This window comes from Notechis scutatus, chromosome Z (assembly GCF_049901735.1).
Source record: "Notechis scutatus isolate UNSWTSFEM ecotype Mainland chromosome Z, rNotScu1.2, whole genome shotgun sequence".
In the NCBI taxonomy this organism is placed as follows: Eukaryota; Metazoa; Chordata; class Lepidosauria; order Squamata; family Elapidae; genus Notechis; species Notechis scutatus.
The window spans coordinates 6,070,718-6,094,362 of record NC_142025.1 but is presented as its reverse complement, the minus strand read 5'-3'; the positions used below and the strand labels follow the sequence as shown (position 1 = coordinate 6,094,362).

The 23,645-nt window shown below is 38.3% G+C and overlaps 1 protein-coding gene across 7 annotated transcripts in view; it reads right to left on the bottom strand.

Moving 5' to 3' along the window:
- Positions 1-23,645, bottom strand: part of LOC113419511 (sodium channel protein type 5 subunit alpha-like) — a 377,390-nt gene that overhangs the window by 206,657 nt on the left and 147,088 nt on the right. For all 7 annotated transcript variants that reach the window (XM_087947846.1, XM_087947840.1, XM_087947841.1 and 4 more), the window contains one exon: positions 8,466-8,529. In XM_087947846.1, coding sequence (XP_087803972.1) covers positions 8,466-8,529 — 64 coding nt within the window. The remainder of the gene's footprint in view (positions 1-8,465; positions 8,530-23,645) is intronic.

Below are 23,645 nucleotides of genomic sequence, written 5' to 3'. Positions count from 1 at the left end.
TTGGATAACTATTTGTCTGAAATGCTATAGGGTTTCCTGCCTAAGCAGAGGGTTGGACTAAAAGACCTCCAAAGTCTCTTCCAATTCTGTTATTGAATATTCATCTCCCCTCCCCACAATAAAAAACAAACAAAAAACAGAGAAGCTCTTTTGAAAGATCAACTAATATATTCAATATCTACCATAATATGCAATGCTTGACCTTATCCAAAATCTATAAATAGGTCAGGAAGCAACAATGCATAGCTTCCTGTACTCCAGAACATGGCAGTGCAGAGAAAGACAAGTCTGTCCTGTACAGATCTTCGACTTACAACCACTCGTTTAGTGACTATTCTAAACAGCACTGGAAAAATGTGATTTATGACTGTTTTTCACACTCGAGACTGTTGCAGCATCCCTGTGATGATGTGAACAAAATTCAAACATTTAGCCACTGGCTTGTATTTATGATGGCTGAGAAGTCCCAGGAGTCATGCAGACTCAATGTGGAAGCTAGAGTCACTTAGTAACCGTGTTACTAACTTAAAAACTGCAGTGATTCACTTAACAACTGTGGCAAGAAAAGTTATAATATGGAGCAAAAAAAAGATCACTTAAGATCTGTCTCAGTTAGCAACAGAAATTTTGGGGACCCAGGGAAACTGCAATGTAAATTCAACTGCAAACTTGACTATGTACCAACTTCGATTCTTTTGGGAATTTTGAGAATTGAAGTCAACACACTGCCAAGTTGCAAAGTTCGAGGAACACCATTCTAGTCTAGACAAACCAAACTGTCTGTTAATTAAATATAATTAAACAGCCTGATTTTTTGAAGTACAAAGGAAGAAAAATATTCTAAGACTGAATCATTGTCACATACAAGGCCCTCAACTTTATTGGCTCATAAATGAAATAATGGATATTGCATCAGGATTGTTAAATAAATGGTTAGTCATGAGCAGATATTAAAGCTATTAAGAGCAGCTATTCATTTATTTATACATTCTATTTTATATGAGTGCCCATCTCATAATCAAATGACTGTGGGCGACCTATAATAAAGTTAAAAACAGTATGTACACATTCACATTTATATTATTAAAAACTTTACAATTATAAAAGGCACGTAACAAAAATTAAAATGTGAACTAAACTCAGACACTTGGCAAAAGGCTGATGACTTTTTGCAGTGCCCTGGAGTCATATGATCCCTTTTTGCAACCTTCTCACAAGCAAAGTCAATGGGGAAGCCAGGTTCACCTAACAACCATGTTACTAACTTAACAACTGCGGTGATTCACTTAACAATGGTGGCAAGAAAGGTCATAAAATGGGACAAAACTCATTTAACTGTCTCAGGTAGCCACAGAAATTGGGCGTTTAATCATGGTCATAAATAGAGGACTAGCAAATGATGGAGCCATTTCACCCTTTTGCAGGTCTGCAAACAGGGTCTTAGGCCTAATGGCACAATCCGTTCTTGGGAGACTTCCAGAAAGTCAGAGGAGATAAAACCAACTTCGTTTTAAGTGGAAAGGTTTATCATAAAACATGGGCCACAGCAAAAAGGGCCCACTACTTAAGACCCTCCTGAATCTGGAGTCCAGGTGAAACTCCTTAGCTGACAGGACCTGCAACCTGCCCCCTTTGTTGAATCTCTTCAGGACTGACCTCATTAAATGGAAGACGGAAGAAGAAATTCTACAGAAGCAAAACCATTAACTGGAGACCTAGTTGTTAAATGAAATTGCAAAATACATATATTGTGACAGCCGTCTTCCTACATACATTCAGCTCTACAATCAAGTGAGATAAATGTAGATGATAAGCTAAGGAAGGAAAGAACGGTGAACAGCCACAAAAAATGTGGCAGATATTGTAAGCATCTGGGTGGGTGTTAATCTCAAAGAAGAGGAACCAGCAAACTGATTTCATGGACATTGAGCTAGAGTCATAACACATTGAAATAGGATTTTTCAGCCCAATTTTGGGTTTAGGTTGTGTTTGTAAAATGGGTTGTGGGCTCACAGCATTTTGGAGGTTCCTTCCTATATCCCTTTCCTTCCCTCTTTGCCCCTTCCAGGATCTGCATTTTGAACTGCTGTTTTATTTTTCCACAATGCTCCTGATGTAGCATCATTCAGAGGCATGACGGAAAACTCAAATGATACTTTGGATTCCATCCACCTAGTCTAAGATAGGACTGAAGAAGCCACTCAGAATGTTAGAACCCCTGTTATATATTAATGTAATAAGGGTCAATGATTATTCTACATAAGTTGAGAGATGTCAGATTGAGTGAACACTGTCTCGCTCACATTGCAATAATCGGAATGTTTGGTTTTACTGTATTTGTATAAAATTGTTTAATAAAGTATTTTTATATTTTTTTTAAAAAAAGAATGTTAGGACCTGATTACAAGTAATCCTGGACTTATAACCACAATTGAGCCCAAAATTTCTGTTGCTAAGTGAGTCATTGGCTAAATTGAGTTTTGCCTCAGTTTATGGCCTTTCTTGCCACCGTTGTTAAGTGAATCACTGCACATTAAGTTAGTAACATGGTTTTTAAGTGAACCGGGGTTCCCCATTGACTTTGCTGGTCAGAAGGTCACAAAAGGGGAAATCACAGGAACCTGGGATACTGCAATCGTCATAAATATGAGTCAGTTACCAAGCGCCTGAATTTTGATCACAGGATCACGAGGATGCTGCAACAGTCATATGTGTATAAAACAGTCATAAGTCACTTTTTCCAGCGTCGTCATAACTTTGAATGATGACTAAAGGAACTGTTGTTAAGTTGAGCACTAGATGTACTCTTCCGCGTGTAAAAACTGAATTTGCCCCGAGAATCAAATGTGGCTTCATTCAGCAGCTGTTAAGCCATGCAGTTCATTGACCTTGCGATCATGATTTTAGCCTAACTGAACCCTGAGTCCCATCTGTAAGGATGCCACTCCCGTGGGAAAAGCTGGACATAGGAAATCATATCAAGAAACAATATCAAGAAGCACTAGAATAGGCTTTGCTATTAAAACATAGCCTTAATCCTTGCCCTACTGTTAACTGTGCTGGTTGCGTTCAGGCAAAAACTAGGAGTTTCCTATATAAGATATTCCTCAGACCACACGTGATACCCAAATTTCTGTGGCTAAGAAAGACAGCTGAAGTGAGTTTTACCCCACTTTCTGACATTTCATGCCACGGTTATTAAATGAATCACTAGAGTTGTTAAGCTAGTAACCCAGTCGTTAAGCGAATCTGGCTTGCCCGCTGTCTTTCCTTGTCATAAAACCACATGATCCATGGGTTACTGCAACCGTCATAAATATGAATCAATTGCCACGCATCTGAATTTTGATCACATGCCCATAGGGATACTGCAACAATAGCAAGCGTGAAAAATGATGATGAGTCATTTTTGCCAACACCGTTATAACTTTGAATGGTCACTAAACAAATGGTTGTAAGTTGAGAACTACTTGTATTCAATATTTCAGAGGATGCTGCTTGTAATTTAGAGGCCAGTAAGCAACAGTCAATATTGGCAGTTGTTCATAGATCAACTCTGCACAATTTTTCTTTTAAAACTATTACCACTTTTGAGATCAACAAGTTCTTCTCTCCAGAGTTTTCAAATTTTTAAAGCAAGAAAAAATAAATAAATAAATCTCAGCCTACATTTTCTCTACCATCCATGCCCAGATCCCAACAGATGATAGTCCAGAAGGAAAAACTGTGTGACGACATCAATCCTATTCTTCCATTCTAAACACATTTTTCTTCTGTCACCAGCCAAAAGAACAATTACCAAATGTTTGTTTCCAGCTTTGTTCAAACTCCTAAATAACATTGCCAAGAACTTCTGAATTTAGTCACTACAATCTTAGAAAAAAAGAATGACAGCAATTGGAGAAAAAATGCTGTCTTTTATATCTCCCCATTTGTGGTAAACATTCAGCAATTAAATAAGAAATAATTTATATGCAAAACTTTGTCTTAGAAAAAAGTATGGCCACTTTTGCATCGTGTCTAACAGGTGTCCTAAAGTTTGTTTTCTTTTTTAAACAAAAATAACATTGAGGGATTTTCTAAAGAAAAGCCCTGGCAACAACAGCAGAAATAGTACTCCTTTAAAATTGCACTGAAATTCACAGAGAAGTTTCTAAGGCTTCATTCTCTTTCTAAATTACTTGTATTTATAGACGAGGTAAAACAATGAACTTAGAAACCAAAGGAAGAAAAATGCATCTCCCTATAAGAGTATAAAAATTACTTTTGGCTAAATCTATAAATGAAATTAAAGTTCAAGAGAGGATAAAGGTAATTAAGGTTTCTATAGGAACTATCATTAGGATGCAATTGTCAAAGGTGTTTTGGTACATCTGCCATTTGTTGGGGTGCCTCAATTTCTCTTCTTTGTATTTCCCAAAACAGCATTGGACCAAACGACAAGAAGAAAATTGAAAGTCAACAACATAGGAAGGTTCCAAATTCTATGTCCCTTAATTTTTCTTCCTTCTCCTAGAATGTTTTTGTTAAAAAGAATGTCAGCCTCTTTGGCAGTTTTGGTAATCCTTGACTTATGACCACAATCGTGCCCAAAATTTCTGTGGCTAAGCAAGGCAGTTGCTAAATGAATTGTGCCCCATTTTATTACCTTTTTGCCACTGTTGTTAAGCAAATAATTGCAGTTGTTAAGTGAGTCAGAAGATAATTAAGCAAATCTGATTTCTCCCATTGACTTTGCTTGTCGGAAGCTGGCTGGGAAAATTACCACCAGTGATCATGTGACTCCAGGACAGTGCAGCTATTATAAATACAGGTAGTCCTCGCCTTACAACAGTTCATTTAGTGACTATTCAGTTTCAATGGCACTGAAAAATGTGACATGACTGTTTTCACACTTATGACTTTTGCTGTAGCATCCCCATGGTCATGTGACCAAAATTCAGACATTTAGTAACTGTCTCATATTTATGACAGTTGCAGTGTCCCAGGTCATGTGATCCCCTTTTGCGATTTTTCTAACAAACAAAGTCAGATTCACAACAACTGTGTTACTAACTTAACAATGCAGTGTGTCACTTAACAATTGTGGAAGAAAGATTGCAAAAGGGGGCAAAATTCACTTAACAACTATCTTGCTCATTTTGTAGTCATACGTCGAGGACCACCTCTACAAGCTAGTTTGCCACGTGTCCCAATTTTGATCACGCGCCATTGGGGATGCTGCAAAGATCGTAAGTGTGAAAAATGGTCGAAAGTCCCTTTTTTTTCATGCTGTGGTAGCTTTGAACGGTCATTAAATGGATGGCTGTAAGTAAAGGACTATCTCCACATCCAATTCCTTTTAAAACAGTGTCAAGAGAGAAGAACAAGCCAAAATTCTGCTATCTGGTAAGGTGGAAAAGAATGACAGAAAGTACTGGGTAGGAAAAGAGTCACGGAAGGCTAAATTGAAAGTGGGAGAGGAATTTCGGAAGAAGGGATAGGACAGGGGTCCCCAAACTTGGCAACTTTAAGACTTGTGGACTTCAACCCCCAGAACTGAACTCCATAGAACCAAGTCTTAAAAGAGAGTGACCTTCCTGCAAATCTCTCTCTGTCTCTCGAACGAATTCTGGGAGTTGATGTCCATCAAGTCTTAAAGTTACCAAGTTTGGAGACCTCTGGGATAGGAGAACGGAGCTTCCATGAGAACAGAGGGCACATTTCTCCACTATCCCCTCTGACCCTGGCAATGTCACAGCTGATTAGCAATCTACTGAAAATGTCATATAATGGTGCCCTTTGGGGATGTAAAACCATTCAGAACTGATGCCCCGCCAAAAAAGTGCTTCAAAATGGTCTCATACAGGTGGGCTCTTCCTTAAAAAAGCAACAGCCAGCATTTCTTTCTAGGCTTGCACAGTAACTATAAGTAGTCCTCGACTTACAATCACAACTGAAACCGCAGTTTCCATTGTTAAGCGAGGCAGTTGTTAAGTAGGTTGCAAAGTTGAGTAAAGTAGTACCCAATTCTACACTTTTTCTTGCCGGGGTTGTTGTTGTTAAATGAATCACCCCGTTGTTAAGTCCAGCTGTCCACATTGACTTTGCTTGGGAGATTCCCAAATGACCCCCAAGATGCTTCCACCATCACAAACACATGTAGGTTGCCAAACGCCTGAAATTGGATCGTGTGACAATGGGGATGCTGTTGTGTGAGAACCAGTTTCAAGTCACTTTTTTCAGTGCTGTTGTAGTTTTGAATGGTCACTAAGCAAATGGTTGTAAGTTGAGGACTATCTGTACACAAAAATATGCCTACTCTTCAGAGGTGGTATTCAGCAGGTTCTGACCAGTTCTTGAGAACCGGTAGCGGAAATTTTGAGTCGTTGGAGAACTGGCCAATACCACCTCTGATTGGCCCCGCCCCCATCTAGTCTCCACCTCCTGAGTCCCAGCCAATCAGCTGGGTCTTCTCTGGTTGCCCTGCATAGGAGAACAGAGCTGGAAAGCAGGTTGGTGGGGTGGGGAGGGAATGGGGATTTTACAGTATCCTTCCCCTGCCACGCCCCTCAAGCCATGCCCACCAAACCACGTCCACAGAACTGGTAGTAACAATTTTTGAATACCACCACTGCTACTCTTGCTCCGAAGCACCTTGTAATCTCTCATCAGAAACTCTTTAATTCAAACTCTACACAATAGAGAAGCTTTTTATATACATCTCAGGATAGTTTTATGTCAGTTTTATTTTTTATTTCAAGGCAACTGTGGCATTTAGACTTCTTTAGAAATTCTTTTAAAATATCATCATAGACATGTTTTCCAAAGGTCTTTAAAAATATGCTGTGTTTCTTGAAAGCAACAACACTGGAATTAATCATTTTCATTCTTGCTTTTCTCTCACGCCTCTATTTCAATTTCTTTTTCTCTTATGTCCCCTTGTCTTTTCTAGAATTCTCCTTTTTCAGTAATTAACTGAATGCCACAACAAGCACATTCATTAGTTCCTGATGGAGAAGGAAGAGGAAAATACTAGGAATATAGACTTCGAAAATATATTAGCAACTTAACCTGATCTTTTTCTGCAGATAATGTTATTACTATCATGACTGGATGGCCATCTTCGCCATTCGCATTGACCCTCTGAAGTATGACTGCCATCTAGAGCTGAACTAAAAATCACGAGTTGCTCCACTGAACTGAAGCAGCCCAAAATGCAGCAATTAGCAATTAGTCTTACTGGGCTTCAAATTTTTAAAGTACTTTCAAATAAGTATACGTAATGTTGTACTTTCCAAGAAAATCAATATAGAAAGTAAGTCTCATTGAACCTAGTGAACTCTACTTCCAAGAAAAGAGCTGTCAGAGTCTGTTGTAGCTTTTTTTTAAAAAAAAAAAAAAACTGAAATTCATGCAATAACTTTGCATACATTTAAATTACATGTCAGTGCCATTAAATTCAACTAATTTAGTCAACTCAGCTACAGTAGTTTGGATCCAATCTAACATTTCTGAGAACTAGAGATGTGGAGAAATATGACCAACAGGTAGTCTTCCACTTACAACCATTTTTAGTGACTGCTTGAAGTTACAACAGCACTCAGAAAAGTGACTTATGGCTGTTTTTTCACACTTACTGAGCATTGCAGCCTCCCCAGGGTCACATAATCAAAATTTGGACTCTTGGCAACTGATTCATATTTATGATGCTTGCAGTGTCTCAGCTTTGTGTAATCATATTTTTGTGACCTTCTCTCAAGAGAAGTCAATCGGAAAGCCAGATTCACTTAATAACCACGTTACTAACTTAAGAACTGCAGTGATTCACTAAACAACTGCGGCAAGAAAGATCTTAAAGTGGGGCAAAACTCACTTAACTTGCTTAGTAATGGAAATTTTGGGCTCAGTTGTGGTCATAACTTGAGGACTACTTGTAGTCAAACCTCTCCCTGTGGACTTTGCTCCTTTTCTTTCCATCATGGTTAAACACATTTTATCATAAAATGTTAATTTTAAAATTTTAATTCTGTGGCTCTTATTTAAAGGCGTTAACATTTTAATATTTAACATGGTATTTTAATTAATATGACTGCAAACCGCCTAGAGTCACCTTGGCGAAATGGGTAGCATAGAAGTCTAATAATAAATAAAAATAAATAAAATATCTAACCAAGTTTCCAAAGACCTGTTATGAAATACCCAGGAGCTTGTTTTACTTATTTCAGAAACTTCATTCCATGCAACAGTAACAAACAAAGAAATTATCAAGTACCTCTGTAAAGGGATAGGGGAGAAGTGAATCACACATATTGAGATATCACTGTCCAAATAAGTCAAATTATGCAATTTACATCATTTGTACAATGACATTGCAACATATATGACGTAATCGTGGTTTCCTCACAACATTAGGAAAACTAAGAATATCTAGTTGTAACAGAGGTTTGTCATTCTTTCTCAGAATGTGATCAAATAAAACTCACCCAGCATCGGTGCTGTGGCCACACAGTAATGGATCTGTTGTGCCCTCTTTAATGAAGTAGTTTTCTGTAACAGAAATGCAACAATCATCAAGTGTTTTTAATTAACAAAAGGTGCAAGCTGAAAAAAAATGTGATCCCCTTTATCAGTCTAAATGGGGAATTGTTCAAAATTGTCTGGATGTATGATATTTTGGCGCACCAAGAGTTGTGTCTAAGTGAGAATCCATTCCTCCCACCCCCCCTCCACAGATGCTTTTCTCCCCTACATATCTGGATAAATAGACCCCAGCAGCTGGTTGATATCTTCTGAATGGTGGGATAGGAGGCCGCCAGGAGATTCCAGACTGTTTTGGATGCATCAGAGATGCATTTGTGTAGCATCAGGATCAAAAGACAACATGGAGTATATTTATATAAAGTAACTTAACATTCATGCATATAGTAATAGGCAAAAATAAATATGACATATATTGGTTAAGGATTATGGGAGTTGGTTTATAACAGCTTGCTTAGTGACTGTTCTAACCAGTGGTGGGATTCAAAAAATTTTATTACCAGTTCTGTGGGCGTGGCTTGGTGGGCGTGGCATGGCTTGGTGGGCGTGGCAAGAGAAGGATACTGCAAAATCCCCATTCCCTCCCCCAAACCAGCCTGCTTTCCAGCTCTGTTCTCCTGTGCAGGACAACCAAAAAAGACCCAGCCAATCAGCTGGGACTCAATGGGAGGCAGAGAATAGAAGGGGGTGGGGCCAGTCAGAGGTGGGATTTGCTGGTTCTCTGAACTACTCAGAATTTCCACTACCGGTTCTCCAGAACTGGTCAGAGCCTGATAATACCCACCTCTGGTTCTAAACTACAATGGCACTGAAAAAAGTGACTTATGACGTTTTTCACACTTATGACCATTGCAGCACCCACATGGTTATGGGATAAAAACTCAGATGCTTGGCAACTGACTCATATTTAGGGTGGGTCATTTGATCATCTTTTGCGGCTTTCTCTCAAGCAGAGTGGATGGGGAAGCCATATTCACTTAACAACTGTATTACTCACTTAACAACTGTAGTGATTCACTTAACAACTGTGGCAAGAAAGATTGTAAAACTGCGGCAAAACTGACTTAGCAAATGTCTCATTTAGCAAAATAAATTTTGGGTTCAACTGTGGTCATAAGCCAAGGACCATTTATAAACAAACAGCTGGGATAAAAGAGACCGCTATTCTTGTGGTCTTACCGATCCATTAGAGGCCTCATCCTGGAGTCAGGCAGGATGAGATCAACATTACCTGCCTCTCCTTTCCCCTTAGCTGACACCACCATCCCCATTCTGGCTGGGGAATTATGGGAATTGTGTCTTAAAATTGCCAAATGTGGGGACTCCTTGTCTAGACCACTAAAGGGAGAGATCCAGGAACTCTTTGCATTTTGGATTCTACTTTACTACACAGTTTAGTTTAGTTTATTGTCATTGCACCCCGTACAACGCAATCAAACACCATCTTCAGTGCACATGAAGACCATGAAAATAAACACAAACACATATTCTTCACATTCTATACATTGAATTGAAAACCCTTGATTACTGCATTAATATTGCGCTATACAGTAGAATCCAACAGAGCTACTGCCCTGGGATAGAAGCTGTTTTTCAGCCTATTTGTCCTTGTTTTTATTGTCCTGTACCGTCTGCCAGATGGTAAGGTTCAAAAAAAGGGTGCCCAGGATGAGATGGATCTTTGAGAATGTTTTTTTTATTTATTTATTTTTGTCAATTGCTTACAAGATAATAGGTATAAGTAAAAACATAGTTATGAATACATGGATACATATAAGAAAAATAAAAAAATAAAATAAACAATAGGACAGGGACGGTAGGCACGATGGTGCGCTTATGCACGCCCCCTACAGACCTCTTAGGAAAGGGGTGAGGTCAATAGTAGAAAGTCTAAGGTTAAAGTTTTGGGGGTTTGGGGAAGAAACCACAGAGTCAGGTAGAGTATTCCAGACATTGACCACTCTGTTGCTGAAGTCGTATTTCCTACAATCAAGTTTGGTGCGATTAATCTTGAGTTTGTATCTATTGTATGCTCTTGTGTTGTTATGGTTGAAGCTGAAGTACTCATTGACAGGTAGGACATTACAATGTATGATTTTTATATACTATACTTAGATCGGATCGAAGGCGGCATAGTTCTAGGTTTTCTAGGTCTAGAGTTTCAAGTCTGGTGGCATAAGGTATTCTGCAACGAGTAGAGGAGTGGAGAACTCTTCTTGTGAAATATTCTGGACTTTCTCAACTGTGTTAATATCAGATATGTAATGTGGGTTCCAGACTGATGAGTTGTATTCAAGTATTGGTCTAGCAAATGTTTTGTATGATCTAGTTATAACCATGTTTCTCCAACAATACGGCCTGCACCAATAGGAAGGCCCAGAATGATTTCTAGGCATGAGGTGAAATTAAGCCCCGCCCCCCAAATTTAGGCCTATTTAAACCATGCGTTTCCCCGCCATTTCTCACATCGTTCGTTAGAACTACACGAGCTGAAGAGAAATGTGGGAGAGGGGTGGGGGGATGGGGAGAAAACTTGCCTTTAGGAGTGCCCTGCAGATAGCCTCGGCTAGAATACCCCGATAGCCGATAGAAGCTCCCCAAAGGCAGAGTCCTCAGCCGCTTCAGGGCATGGCATGGCTGTCCGTGTCCCCTCGCCTTTAGGCAGTCTCTTTTGGGCGATGGAAGCTCCCAAGTACAGTCACCAGCCACTTCGATTGGCTGGTAGAAGCAGCCTTGGGGAGAGCGCACACACACACTCCCCTCGCCGTGAGGCTGCTTCTACCGGCCGATCGAAGTGGCTGGTGACTGCATTTAGAAGCAGCCTTACGGCGAGGGGAGTGTGTATGGGCCGCTCTAGGTGGGGGAGGAAATTAAGTCACCCCCGAAAAGATGGCCTAGCCGTTTTTTCAGGGGTCCAAAAAAAATAAGGCCCGGCCTTATTTTGTGAGAAACACAGTAGTATAATATTACCAGAGAAAAAACTATGTAAGATTAGGTTAACAACTCTTAACGCCTTTTTGGCTGTGGGTTACAGTGGGCTCTAGCACTTAGATCATTAGAGATGAGTACTCCAAGGTCCTTGACAAAGTTTGGATCCTCAACAAGGTCTTGACTATTCAGCCTGTATTTTATTTTCTGATTGTTTATATGTAGGACAGAGCATTTATTGGTTGAGATTTGAAGTTGCCATTTGTTTGACCATTCTGATACATAGTCAAGATCTTTTTGAAGGGTAGCAGTATTGTCTGTGGTATTGAACAGCTTTACATCATCAGCGAAGAGAACGCAGTTGCTCTTAATATGATCGCAGAGGTCATTTATGTAGAGTATGAAGAGAGTTGGTCCTAGAACACTGCCTTGGGGGACACCACTATTGACAGGTACAGGATTTGATAGGACACTCCCAATTTTGACCATTCGTTGTCTGTTTGACAGGAATGCTTCTATCCAGTTATGCAGGTGTCCAGAGATACCGTAAGATTTTAGTTTTAGAAGTAGTTTGTTGTGTACCACTGAATCAAAGGCTTTACAGAAGTCTATGTAGATTGCGTCTATTGCTTTGCCCTGATCGAGTTGTGTAGTCCATATGTTTTTGCAGTGTAAGAGTTGCAGATTACAGGATAGTTTTTTTCTGAAACCAAACTGTTTATTAAAGAGTAGATTGTTTGTCTCTAAGTGGAGGATAATGGATTGGTTAATAATTGATTCCATGACTTTACAGGTGACGCAGCATAAGGAGATTGGTCTGTAATTTTCGACTAGGCTGGGGTCTCCCTTTTTGAAGATGGGGATGACCGTGGCTTGTGATCATAGTTTTGGCAAGGAGCTGGCCCTGAAAGATTTTTCAAGGATTATGCTTAGAGGTTCTGCTATGGCAGTGGATAGCTTTTTTAAGAAGTAGGCACATATTCCGTCCGGTCCAATAGATAGAGATGGTTTTAGATTATGTAGTGCTTTTTCAACATTGTCTTCTGTAAAATCGATATGTATTAGATCATTGTAGTTGTCTGTGGTTCGACTAGGAAATACTGGGCATGATTCATTGCTGTTTACAAATACTGAGCCAAAGAATGTGTTAAAGAGGTTGGTTTTAATAGTGTCATCCAACATCACTCAAAACTAGGCACGCACACCCCTAACTACCTCTATTCCAACCACAACTGGCCTTAAATGCAAGCTACTCAATGCAAGAAGCCTTTTAAATAAAATACCTGAATTTCTCCTCTTACTAAATACGGCTAAATTCGACATTATATTTGTTTGTGAAACATGGCTCAACACATCTCTCCCTGACTCCATTACCGCAGTAATAGACTATCATGTTTTCCAATCAGATCGTGAAATCTGTAGAGGAGGTGGTGTTGCTATCTTCTATAAAAAGTCCCTACATCTAAAAAACATCCAAGTTACCAAAGAGCTCTTCCAGAGACCATCGTGTGTGAACTGTCCTTAAATATCACATTTCGGTTCTTACTATGTTACAGAGCCCCTGATTATGACATCGAACATGCAAACAAGCTAAACACACTACTAACATGGGCAGCATCCTGCCCACATGCTTTTATCTTTCTTGGTGACTTCAATCTACCTCACATTAACTGGATCCTTAATGAATGTACCACTGAACCCACACATGCAACCTTCTACAATGCAGTAACAAATCTGGGACTAGAACAACTAGTAACCAACAACACTTAAGACTTAACAACTGCCTCGATCTCATCTTCTTCAATAGTTTGAATTCAATTTACGGAATACAAATTAAAGAACCCTTTTCCAACAGTGACCACAACATGATTGACTTTTGTCTCAACATACGTCCACACAAAAATCATCACAATGACAGAATCCCCAATTATAACTTCAAAAAAGGCAACTATGATCTTATAAACAACGATCTCTCATCCCTTGATTGGCAATTTCTATTCACTGGATGCAATACTGTAGAAGACCATTGCAACATATTTTTACTTGAAGTCAAAAGAGTCATCAAACTATATGTACCGTTAACAACTCCCTAAACCAGAAAAAAACAAATTACCCATAACAAAAAGGAAGCTTCAATCCAAAAAGAATTCACTTTGGCGGAAAAACAAATCTGGTCACGTTACCAACTTCAAAAGCCGATCCAAAATTTATGCCACCAGATAAAAACTGAATGCACCAATTATCACATTAAACAAGAAGAAAACCTTCTACGCACCAATTCCATCTGTGTTTTCGACAATTTTGTAAACAACAAACTAAAAGACTCAAGGTCCATCCTCTGGGCAATGACATTAACCGTCTGGAGTGCTTTCCTATCTGCCACTGTGCAATTGGCAAACTGTACACAGGTGCAGTAAGTTAAGATACTCTCTATGGTGCAGCGGTAGAAGTTCTGCTAAACTTGGTCATCTCATCTTAGAATAACGAAAGAATGCCCAAAGCATTTATTATGCCCAGAAATGATGCAGTGTTTTGGCAGCCGATAAGTAGCCACTTTTCTTTCAAGCATTCTTCCCGTCCATTTTTTCCCCTTTCCTCATGTTGGGTGTGATGGTGTTGAGTAGAACTTAGCTATCTCTGGATGTGACAAGGTGCTTATAAAGCAAAACAGCATGACTGTGGCAGAAAAGAATGTGCAACGAGCCATCTCATGCCTCTACAGGATAGATAAAAGATAAAAAAGCAATGCCAGCTATCTTTTCATGCTCGCCCCATTCAGCGAGCCCCTGCAAGGCAAAATCACTACAGCCTAGGTGACAGAAAGAGGAGGGTGTTGGAGGCACTCTTTATAGGCTGATTAAGGGGTGAGCTGAAATATGCAGCAATAAAAGGAATGCTAATTTTTTAAAATAATGCAAGAAAGTGCTTATAGGGCATAACTACAATATCTGTGACAGGATTACAGAATTTGCAGTATCATTTTTAGAACTTTCAGAACTTCTGAGAATGGCTGTCAATAGTGTGTGCTATAATTTGTGTGGTGTATAGTAGTTTCCTCCAATTTCTATAGTTCTTTCTATACTATGACTGCTATGTCATATTTTTATCTAAAAATATTAAGTTAACTCAGAAGGTTTCTCTCTCTCAGAAGGTTTCTCTCGCCAAAACTGAAAGAAAAAAAAAAAGGCATCTGACTGCAGATTAATATCCAGGAGAAACCACAGTAAGAATCTGCCTCTTCCTTCTCCCCATTGAATAAACCAGGTTTAGGACTGTAGAAATAGCAGCTAGACTTATATACCACTTCAGAGTGTTTTTGCATCCCTCTCAAAGTGGTTTACAGAGCCAGCCTACTGCCTCAACAATCTGGGTGCTCGGAAGGATGGAAAGCTGAGTCAACTTTTACTTTCTATAAAGAAGTTTTATGTTTTTGTGTTTTGTGCGTTTATGTTTGTCTGAGAATTAATAAAACCTTGGAGGAATAATAGATGAGAATAATTGTAAACAAGACAGAGGGAAATATGAATATGATGACTATAAAATGGATAAACATAGAAAAGAAATGTAATTGAATAAGAGTAAAGAGAAATAATGAGAAATTTGCTAAAAGATATTTATGAGTCCATATGGAAACGGGACAAATTAGAATTATGTTGTATAAAATAATGTTTTATCTGTCTTGTAAAAATTTATAATGGAAAGAGGTTTTATGTTTTTAAATGTTTAATGATGTTTTGTTTGTCTTTAAAATTAATAAAATTTGTCTTTAAAAAAAAAAAAAAGGAAAGCTGAGTCAACTTTGAGCCGGTCAGGATCAAACACCTGGCAGTTAGCAGAGTTATCCTGCAATACTGCATTCTAACCACTGTGCCGTCATGGTTCAATGATGCAGAATAGAATTAGATGTTGGATTTCCCTCCAAGGAACTGTTTTCTATCTTCTGAACACTGCTCACGCAACAAGCTCTTTGCATGCGATAAAGCAAAATCTTAGAGAATGGGCTATGTCGAGTTGAGAGCTACAATATGCTAAATTTTTATAGGCATAGGTTTGGTTTTTATTAATGCTCGTTCCATATATATCCACCAGCATCCCTCCTCCCAAAAAGTAGAAGGAGTACTCTCAGGAGTAATGTACATTTTGTTTTGGATCAGTAGTCCACAGTCAAAAGAGAATTTAAACAGTGTTTGCTTCTTTTAATCAATTCTCTAGCCTACTCAGGTCAAAATCAGTCAAAACTTTCATAGGATTTCATAAATTCTGTCCTCAATTTCTAATCATGAAGCTAGAGCACGGAAAGTATTCTATAAAGCCATTTTGCATTCTGCAGAAGCAATTATAGCCCAAGCTACCTGCCCTCCTTTAAAATAATCCTTAAAATCCTATTCCAAAGGGCAAAAGAAACGCAGTGAATTTACAGGGATTGCAGCCAAGGCGTAAAAAAATAGGAGCCTGTGAGCGATGAAAAAATATTACCAGTCTAGCATGCTATTTCAGCAAGATAGTTTGCAAGATATCCTCTGACCTCCTTTCACATTTCAAATTTTCTGAAAACTACCAACTTTTCCATGGCTATTACCCAAAATCAGCTTCCCACAGATCAATAAGCATTCACTCCTTTGAGCAGGCAAGTACTAACTCTGGGGCTGCGAATAACTAGGTTTGAAAGTCAATCTTTCAAAACTACAAAGGATCCTTAATTTTCACAGTTTTTGTTTTTGGATGGAATTGTTACATAGCACCTCAGTTCTTTTTGTTCCTTGCATTATTTTTGGACTCTTATTCATGAGTTACTAGGAGTCAGCAAGCATATAAAATTAATAAATTATTACTAATTATTAAATGAATCATTTAAGAAAAAAATACTTTCTTAAATACTGCTGGATTGTTTGCTGCCCAGAGTGATGAATTTTCATAAATAAATAAACAAATAATATTCCATCTCCTAGTGCAATGAAGAGGAAGCTAGAAAACAACAGAGATGGGGAGATACCAGAAATATAACTTTTTTTAATCTACATTTTCTTTCACACATACATATTCTCTAGGTCTCTTAGCCCTCATTCTTAAATCACTCCCATCAAACTATAAATTGAATGTTATAATACTATCCACCCTTGCAGAATTTTTGCAAGGATCATTGGGGTAATAACACATGTCAGGAAGAATGAGATTATAAGTCCATGAGCGGGGTCTGCTTTTTTTTAATTCACCTCTGTTGGTAAATAAAGATTAATAGCCCCTTTGTTCAGCTGAAGAAAATATGCAGAAATATTTATGCCACTAAAACATGGATAAGTAGGCTACTAAAAGTTGACATCTTGGTTTCCAGCAAATCAGTAAATGTGCACAGATTCAGCATGTTGGTAATTTGCAAGACAGGAATCTTCAGACAAAGAAATGCTAATAGGCTATTTTTATTTACTTACTTGTTTATTTATTTATTTACAGTGGCGTGGTGATGCTCACCTCCCACTCAGAAGATTGAGAGTTCATTTCTAGGCAGCGAAGTTCACAGCAGAGAAATTATCTGCTGTGAACTCCATGTAGGCGTCAGGAAGGGTATCCGGCCAGTAAATGCTCAGCTCCATCTAGTCATCCCGACTCTATCCCAGATAAAAGGATTATAGGGTTTAAAAGGGAGTTTGTTTGTTTGTTAAACTTACATGCCACTTATTTCACATAGAGGTGACTAAGCAGTTCTATCTCCCTCCCCCACAATATCTGTATTACACTGCAGGTAGTTCTCAGCTTACAACTATTTATTTAGTGACCCCTGAAGTTATGATGACACTGGAAAACACGACTTACAGTATAAACCATTTTTCACACTTATGACCATTGCAGCATCCCCATGTTTGCATAATTAAAATTTGGATGCTTGGCAATTGGCATGGATAGTTGCAATTCCTGGGTCACATGATCACTTTTTCCGACCTGACAAGCAAAGTTAATGGGGAAGCCAAATTCATTTAACAACTGTGTTACTAATTTAGCAACTGCAGTGATTCACTTAACAACTGTGATAAGAGAGGACATAAAATGGAACAGAACTCACTTAACAAACTTAGTAACAGAAATTTTGATCTCATTTGTGGTTGCAAGTCAAGGCCTATATAAAAAGTATTTATAAGTAGGTAATTATATATAATCTGTGAAACAGGTGCCATCAATAGCCTGAAGGAATAGTCTAGATGGGATAGGCTGTCATTAAAACATTAACTAAATGTTTAAATCTAGAAAAAAGTTGTAACTCCTTTAAGAGTACAATAAATATGTCTTAAACAGTCATAGCCATTTTTCAGGCTCATAGATACCTGAAGAACCACTTATTTTGTAATGAAAACAGACCTTGTAATTCTGTGAGATCCAAAACAGATTTTTTATATTATTTTCAAAAATGCCCACTCTTATAAATGGATTAAGCAAGTGTTACTCCTTCATACACACATATACATCCCCCCCAAAAAATCTTCTTAATTTTTTTTCAAAAAAGAAGACAGCTGCAAATTTTCTTATTGCTATTTACTTCTTAAAATTCTAGGGTGACTCATAATTCTTAAATGGCACTATTATTTAATGTACCATTAACATCTCCATCAAGACATATTTCCTCTGCCAAATCGTAGGCTTCTTTCCTAGAAACTATCTATTTTCCTAGAAAGACACATTAAAAAATCATATACAGGGTGTGTTTTTTTCTGATCAGCAAAATATTCTTTCATTGTTACACATTTGCCATAAACATACATAATTCATCAGTTTCATGAAGAACTGAAGCTACACATTATTTGATTTTAATACAGTTTATCAGAATCCTTGCATTTGCAATAGTCAGATGGTCATCAAAATCCTCACATCATAACTATTAACACTCTGAAGTAAAACTCTCTGCTCTAGAGACCGTGAACTTCAACTTCCATCATTCACCACCAGTGACCACAGGAAGTCCTCAAGTTACAACCACAATTGAGCTCAAAATTTCTGTTGCTAAGTCAAACAACTTTGCCCAATTTTACAACCTTTCTTAAATGAGTCACTACAGTTGTTCAGTTAGTAACATGGTTGTTAAGTGAATCCCATTGACTTTACTCGCCTGAAGGTCACAAAAGGAGGTAACATGACCCCAGGACACTGCAACTGTCATAAATGTGAGTCAGTTGTCAAACGTCTGAATTTTGATCAAGTGACTGTGGGGATGCTGCAATTATTGTAAATGTGAAAAACGGTCATAAGTCACTATTTCCAGTGCCATAGTAATTTTGAACGGTCACTAAATAAACTGTTGTAAATTGAGGACTACCTGTATTGGCCACACTGAAAAAAATGTAGGAGCTGTGGGCAGATATGTCTGGCGGGGATGAAATTGGGGAAGGTAACTTTAGACTTCTCAGCAAGCTTAACAGCAGGAAAAACTGTTAGAAAGAGTTTGCTTGGTATACGCTTCTTCCTTGAAAATTTTTGGCCAATGCTGAGTATCTACTGAACTGTGAGGTGTAGAGAATCAGGATCACACATTACGTTCTAGTAGAGAAGATTTATTGCTTGAGCCTATGCACAAAATCTAGTCAACTAAGAGTCAGCACTAAATTGGCACTAGATAAGAATTAATGGATTTCAAGGGGGGCTGCATTTGAGTCATTTGTGGCAATGTAAGGACTCCAAGCTGATTCCTCTCTGGACTCCACCTTCTGGCTCTGACTTTTCCTCTCCAACAAGATCAAGGATACTGGACTGGCTTCTTACACCCTAAATACTCTTTCTACCCCCAAATAAAGAAAAATTTTCATTGTTCAGATGACTTCATCATTTCCTCCACCAAGAATTACATTCCTGCTCAGAAAGTCATTGCTCCTTATTTTTATTAAAAAAAAAATACCTCAGGCAGTTTTGCGTAGTTTTGGAATGTATAGGAATATTTGTCAGGCCTAGGCCCAAAGATGACAGAGTTTAATCCAGTTGAGTCCAATTCTTTATTTGTTTACAGCTAGTAGACAAAATCTTGTCAGACTAAAGCTACAACTTTCTAACCTAATAGATATACAGGTAGTCAGTCATCTTTGCTTTGACTAACAGAATCAAGTCACCTCTGTTATATTAATTGGATCTATATCACCTTGCCCAGATTTAGGAGCGTGTTCTTTCTTTTCCAGTGTTTGGGTTTGCTAAATTAAGCAACTACCAACATTTCTTGTCTTGCATCATTTTATAAGTCAAACAAGGGGGGAGGGATGGACAATATACCCTTGCTAACATTAATTATTAAAGACTTGTGTGTATTTTTTTTCAAAAGCTTTCAAACAAATTTGGGGGAAATGGGCCCTGCCACTAGATACTGCAAAAAGCACAATTCCAATTGGTTGGCAACCGTTCCACCCCTTCTAGAAAGATTCAGATTAATATAATGCAATTTAAAGTGTGGGAGGCAATACCATGTACAAATAATTTTTAAGTTCCTTTTAACTTGCTGAAATCGATTTAACAGAAAACGTATACCATTAAAAGTTCCAGGCTGACTTATCATGTTCAGGCCCCAAATCTTTCCTTCTTTGAAGTATTTTCAGTCTTTTGTGTTTGATTCTCATTTTGAGTAATTGTTCTTTTTTTTCCAAGCTTTTCCCATGAGCATCAAATACCTCAATAGTTTGGCCACCTGTCTTAATTTCTCGAAGTAGAACTGAAAAGAAGACAATGACTCCAGAATTTTTTCCAATAGAAGAAGAATTTCTCTAACCATTTGTCATATTATTCCCTTAACAATGATTGTGATTCCATCACGTCTATACATATTGAAAAATCCTTCCCCTAGACAGTTCCTCTTGGGATTTAATGAAAGTGTGAAAAACTAGCCAGGGAGATGAAAGCCACTGCCAAATAATGACAGCACAGGTAGTCCTCAACGTACAACCATTTATTTAGTAACTGCACAAAGCTATAACAGCAAAAAGGGATTTATGACCGATTTTATCACACTTACAACCACTGCAGTATCTTCATCGTCATGTGATCATAATTCGGAAGCTTGTCAACTGACTCATATTTTTGATGGTTGCAGTATCCCAGGATCATGTGATCCCTTTTGCAACCTTCTGACAAACCAAGTCAATGGGGAAGCTAGTTTCATTTAACAACCATGTTATTAACTTAATAAATGCAGTGATCCACTTAAAAACCATGGCAAGAAAGATTGCAAAATGGGGCAAAACTCACTTAAGAGCTGTCTCTCTTAGCAATAGAAATTGTGGGCTCAATTGTGGTCGTAATTCAAGGACTACCTGTAGAAGGTCATAGCCACTGTTTTAAGGACAGTCCTTCATACCTTAAGTACAAGAATGTAATACATTACTCAGGAGATTTCCATCAAAGCTCTCCTCTTTTAAAAGACATTGGGAAAAACCCAACCATTCTCTACCATTCTTTGAATAAGAATTTGAGGGGGAAATGCAGGAGAATTTCTCTGCCTGTGGCAAATCTTAAGATCTTTCCCCATCGTGGTTAACGTTGTTGCTTATCTTCTTTTCTCCGTGGAAGGAGAAAGAAAACCAAAAATACCTAAACCATTGTTTCTCAACCTTGGCAAGTTGAAAGTAAGAGGACTTCAACTCCCAGAATTCCCCAGTCAACGTAGCTGCCCTAAACATTTCTCCTTGTTTATTATTTCCTAGCCTGTTCCAACTGGCAACTCCTGAAGAGATGTCCAGAGTCTGAACTACCTGGTATTAGAAGATTCTGGATTTTATCTTGTTAGATACCATCTTGTTAGATTTCTGTTCACGCCATAGTTTTTATACAAAATTTCTTCAGTGGCGTGTAATTCCTTGAGCAAATGCAACTACTGCACTGAGATTCCAACTGAAATGCTGCTTCCTAATGAACAATGATAGGCGTTTACTTAATCTAGTCTCACTTTGGTTGAATTCAGCATCCTTATCCTCACTCTCTGCATTTTCCACATCAATGTTCCAACTTCTGAAATGCACAATCTTATTATGTAGAGTGATCAATAACCTTCAAACAATCTTAAGTCATTCACCTCAGCATAATATTTACAAAATGCCATTCATATTTGCCTTTAAAAAAAAAAAAAGCATAACAGCACCACATATGGAACTAGTGGATATAGCATCATCCAATTCTTGATCCCCTCCATCCATTACAGATGCATGTGCTGAGCCTAGTTACTTTTTAAATCCCTGAACAGTTGGAAAACGTTCAACAAAACACATGCCTCCTGACACTGCAGGAAAGAGGCAGCTATTGAATGTTATCCTGCTGTGCAGCTAATCAAAGAATAATTCCAATTTGTTTTGCTAATACTCTATTGTTGTGGTTATTATATGCAAGATGTAGGAGAAGAGCAGGAAAAACTGGGGGGTGGAGTTAAGTGTGTCATCAGCTTAGAGTCAATACATTGCTACAAATCCTTCAACCTCTTTTGAATTCGGTTGATTCTTATTTGCTGCCAATTTAGTATTCAATTTTAGTTAATTCTTTAGTTAGTTAATTTAGTTAATTCGAGAATAGGTAGTTCTCGACATGTCCTCAATTAAGCCAAAATTTCTGTTCAGCTGTTAAGTGAATCTTGTTCCATTTTATGACCTTTCCTGTCACAGTTGTTAAGTGAATCATTGGAGTTGTTAAGTAAATCATTTGGTCATTAAGGAAATCTGGCTTCCCCCATTGATTGCTTGTCAGAAACCCACTGGGAAGGTTACAAATTGTGATCAAATGATCCCTGGTCATAGTCCAAATTTTGATCACATGATCACAAGGACGTTGCAATGGTTGTAAGTTTGAAAACTGGTCATGCATCACTTGAAATGGTCATTAAATGAGTGGTTTTAAGTCGAGGACTATCTGTATAGGCTTGAGCAATAATTATTTTGAACTAAAACTTAACATATAGTCCTGATCCTTTGCACCCAATACAAGGTGGCACACATCAGAAAGAATCTTTTCATTTTATCCCCCAAACCTGTGAAGTAATCCTCGACTTACAACAATTTGCTTAGTGAGCATTCCAAATGACAAAAGTACTGTAAAAAGTGACTCAGGACCACTTTTCACACTTATGACCATGGCTTTCCCATGTTCCCATGATTTACATTCAAATGTTTGACAACTGACTCACATTTATGACAGTTGCAGTGTCCTGGAGTCTTGATCACCTTTTCCAATCTTTGAACAAGCAAAGTCAATGGAGAAGCCAGATTCACTTCACAACCATGTTACCAATTTAACAACTGCAGTGATTCACTTAACAACTGAGGAAAGAAAGGTCATCCATTGGGGCAAAACTCACTTAGAAAATGTCTCACTTAATGACATACATTTTGGGCTTGTTTGTGGTTGTACATTGAGGACTACCTACACTTTAGGTTGGCTGTTGGCCAAGATGACCCAGGAAGTGACTTGGTCAAGGATGAACCCCAGTCTCCAGGGATCCCATCTCACACCTTATCTACTGCTAAGGACAGGAGTAACTGCATGAGAGGTGTTTCTTTTTTAAAAGGAACCATATTCATTTAGTTATATATTCCATTTATACAGCTGCCCATCTCACACATGTGATTCCGGGTGGCTGTCCAAATGGTAGCTGCCTGTCATTACAGATAGTCCTCAATTTACAGCCATTTTTTTACAGTTCTACAGAGGAATGATGGAGTCTGTCATCTGCACCTCTATAGCTGTCTGGTTTGGTTCTGCAACCCAACAGGACAGACACAGACTTCAGAGGATAATTAGGACTGCAGAAAATAACAATTACTACCAACCTGCCTTCCATCGAGGACCTGTATCCTGCAGGAGTCAAAAAGAGGGCTGTGAAAATATTTACAGACCCCTCACATCCTGGACATAAACTGTTTCAACTCCTTCCCTCAAAACAACACTATAGAGCACTGCATACCAGAACAACTAGACACAAGGACAGTTTTGTCCCGAACGCCATTACTCTTCTAAACAAATAATTACCTCAACTCTGTCCAACTATTTACAAAGTCTGCACTACTATTACTATTAACCTTCTCATCACTCCTTATCACCTAACCCCTCCCACTTGTGACTGTATGACTGTAATTTTGTTGCTTGTATCCTTACAATTTATATTGACTGTTTCCTAGTATGATTTGATTGCTTATTGTACCCTATGACTATCATTAAGTGTCGTATCTTATGATTCTTGACTCTTGACAAAT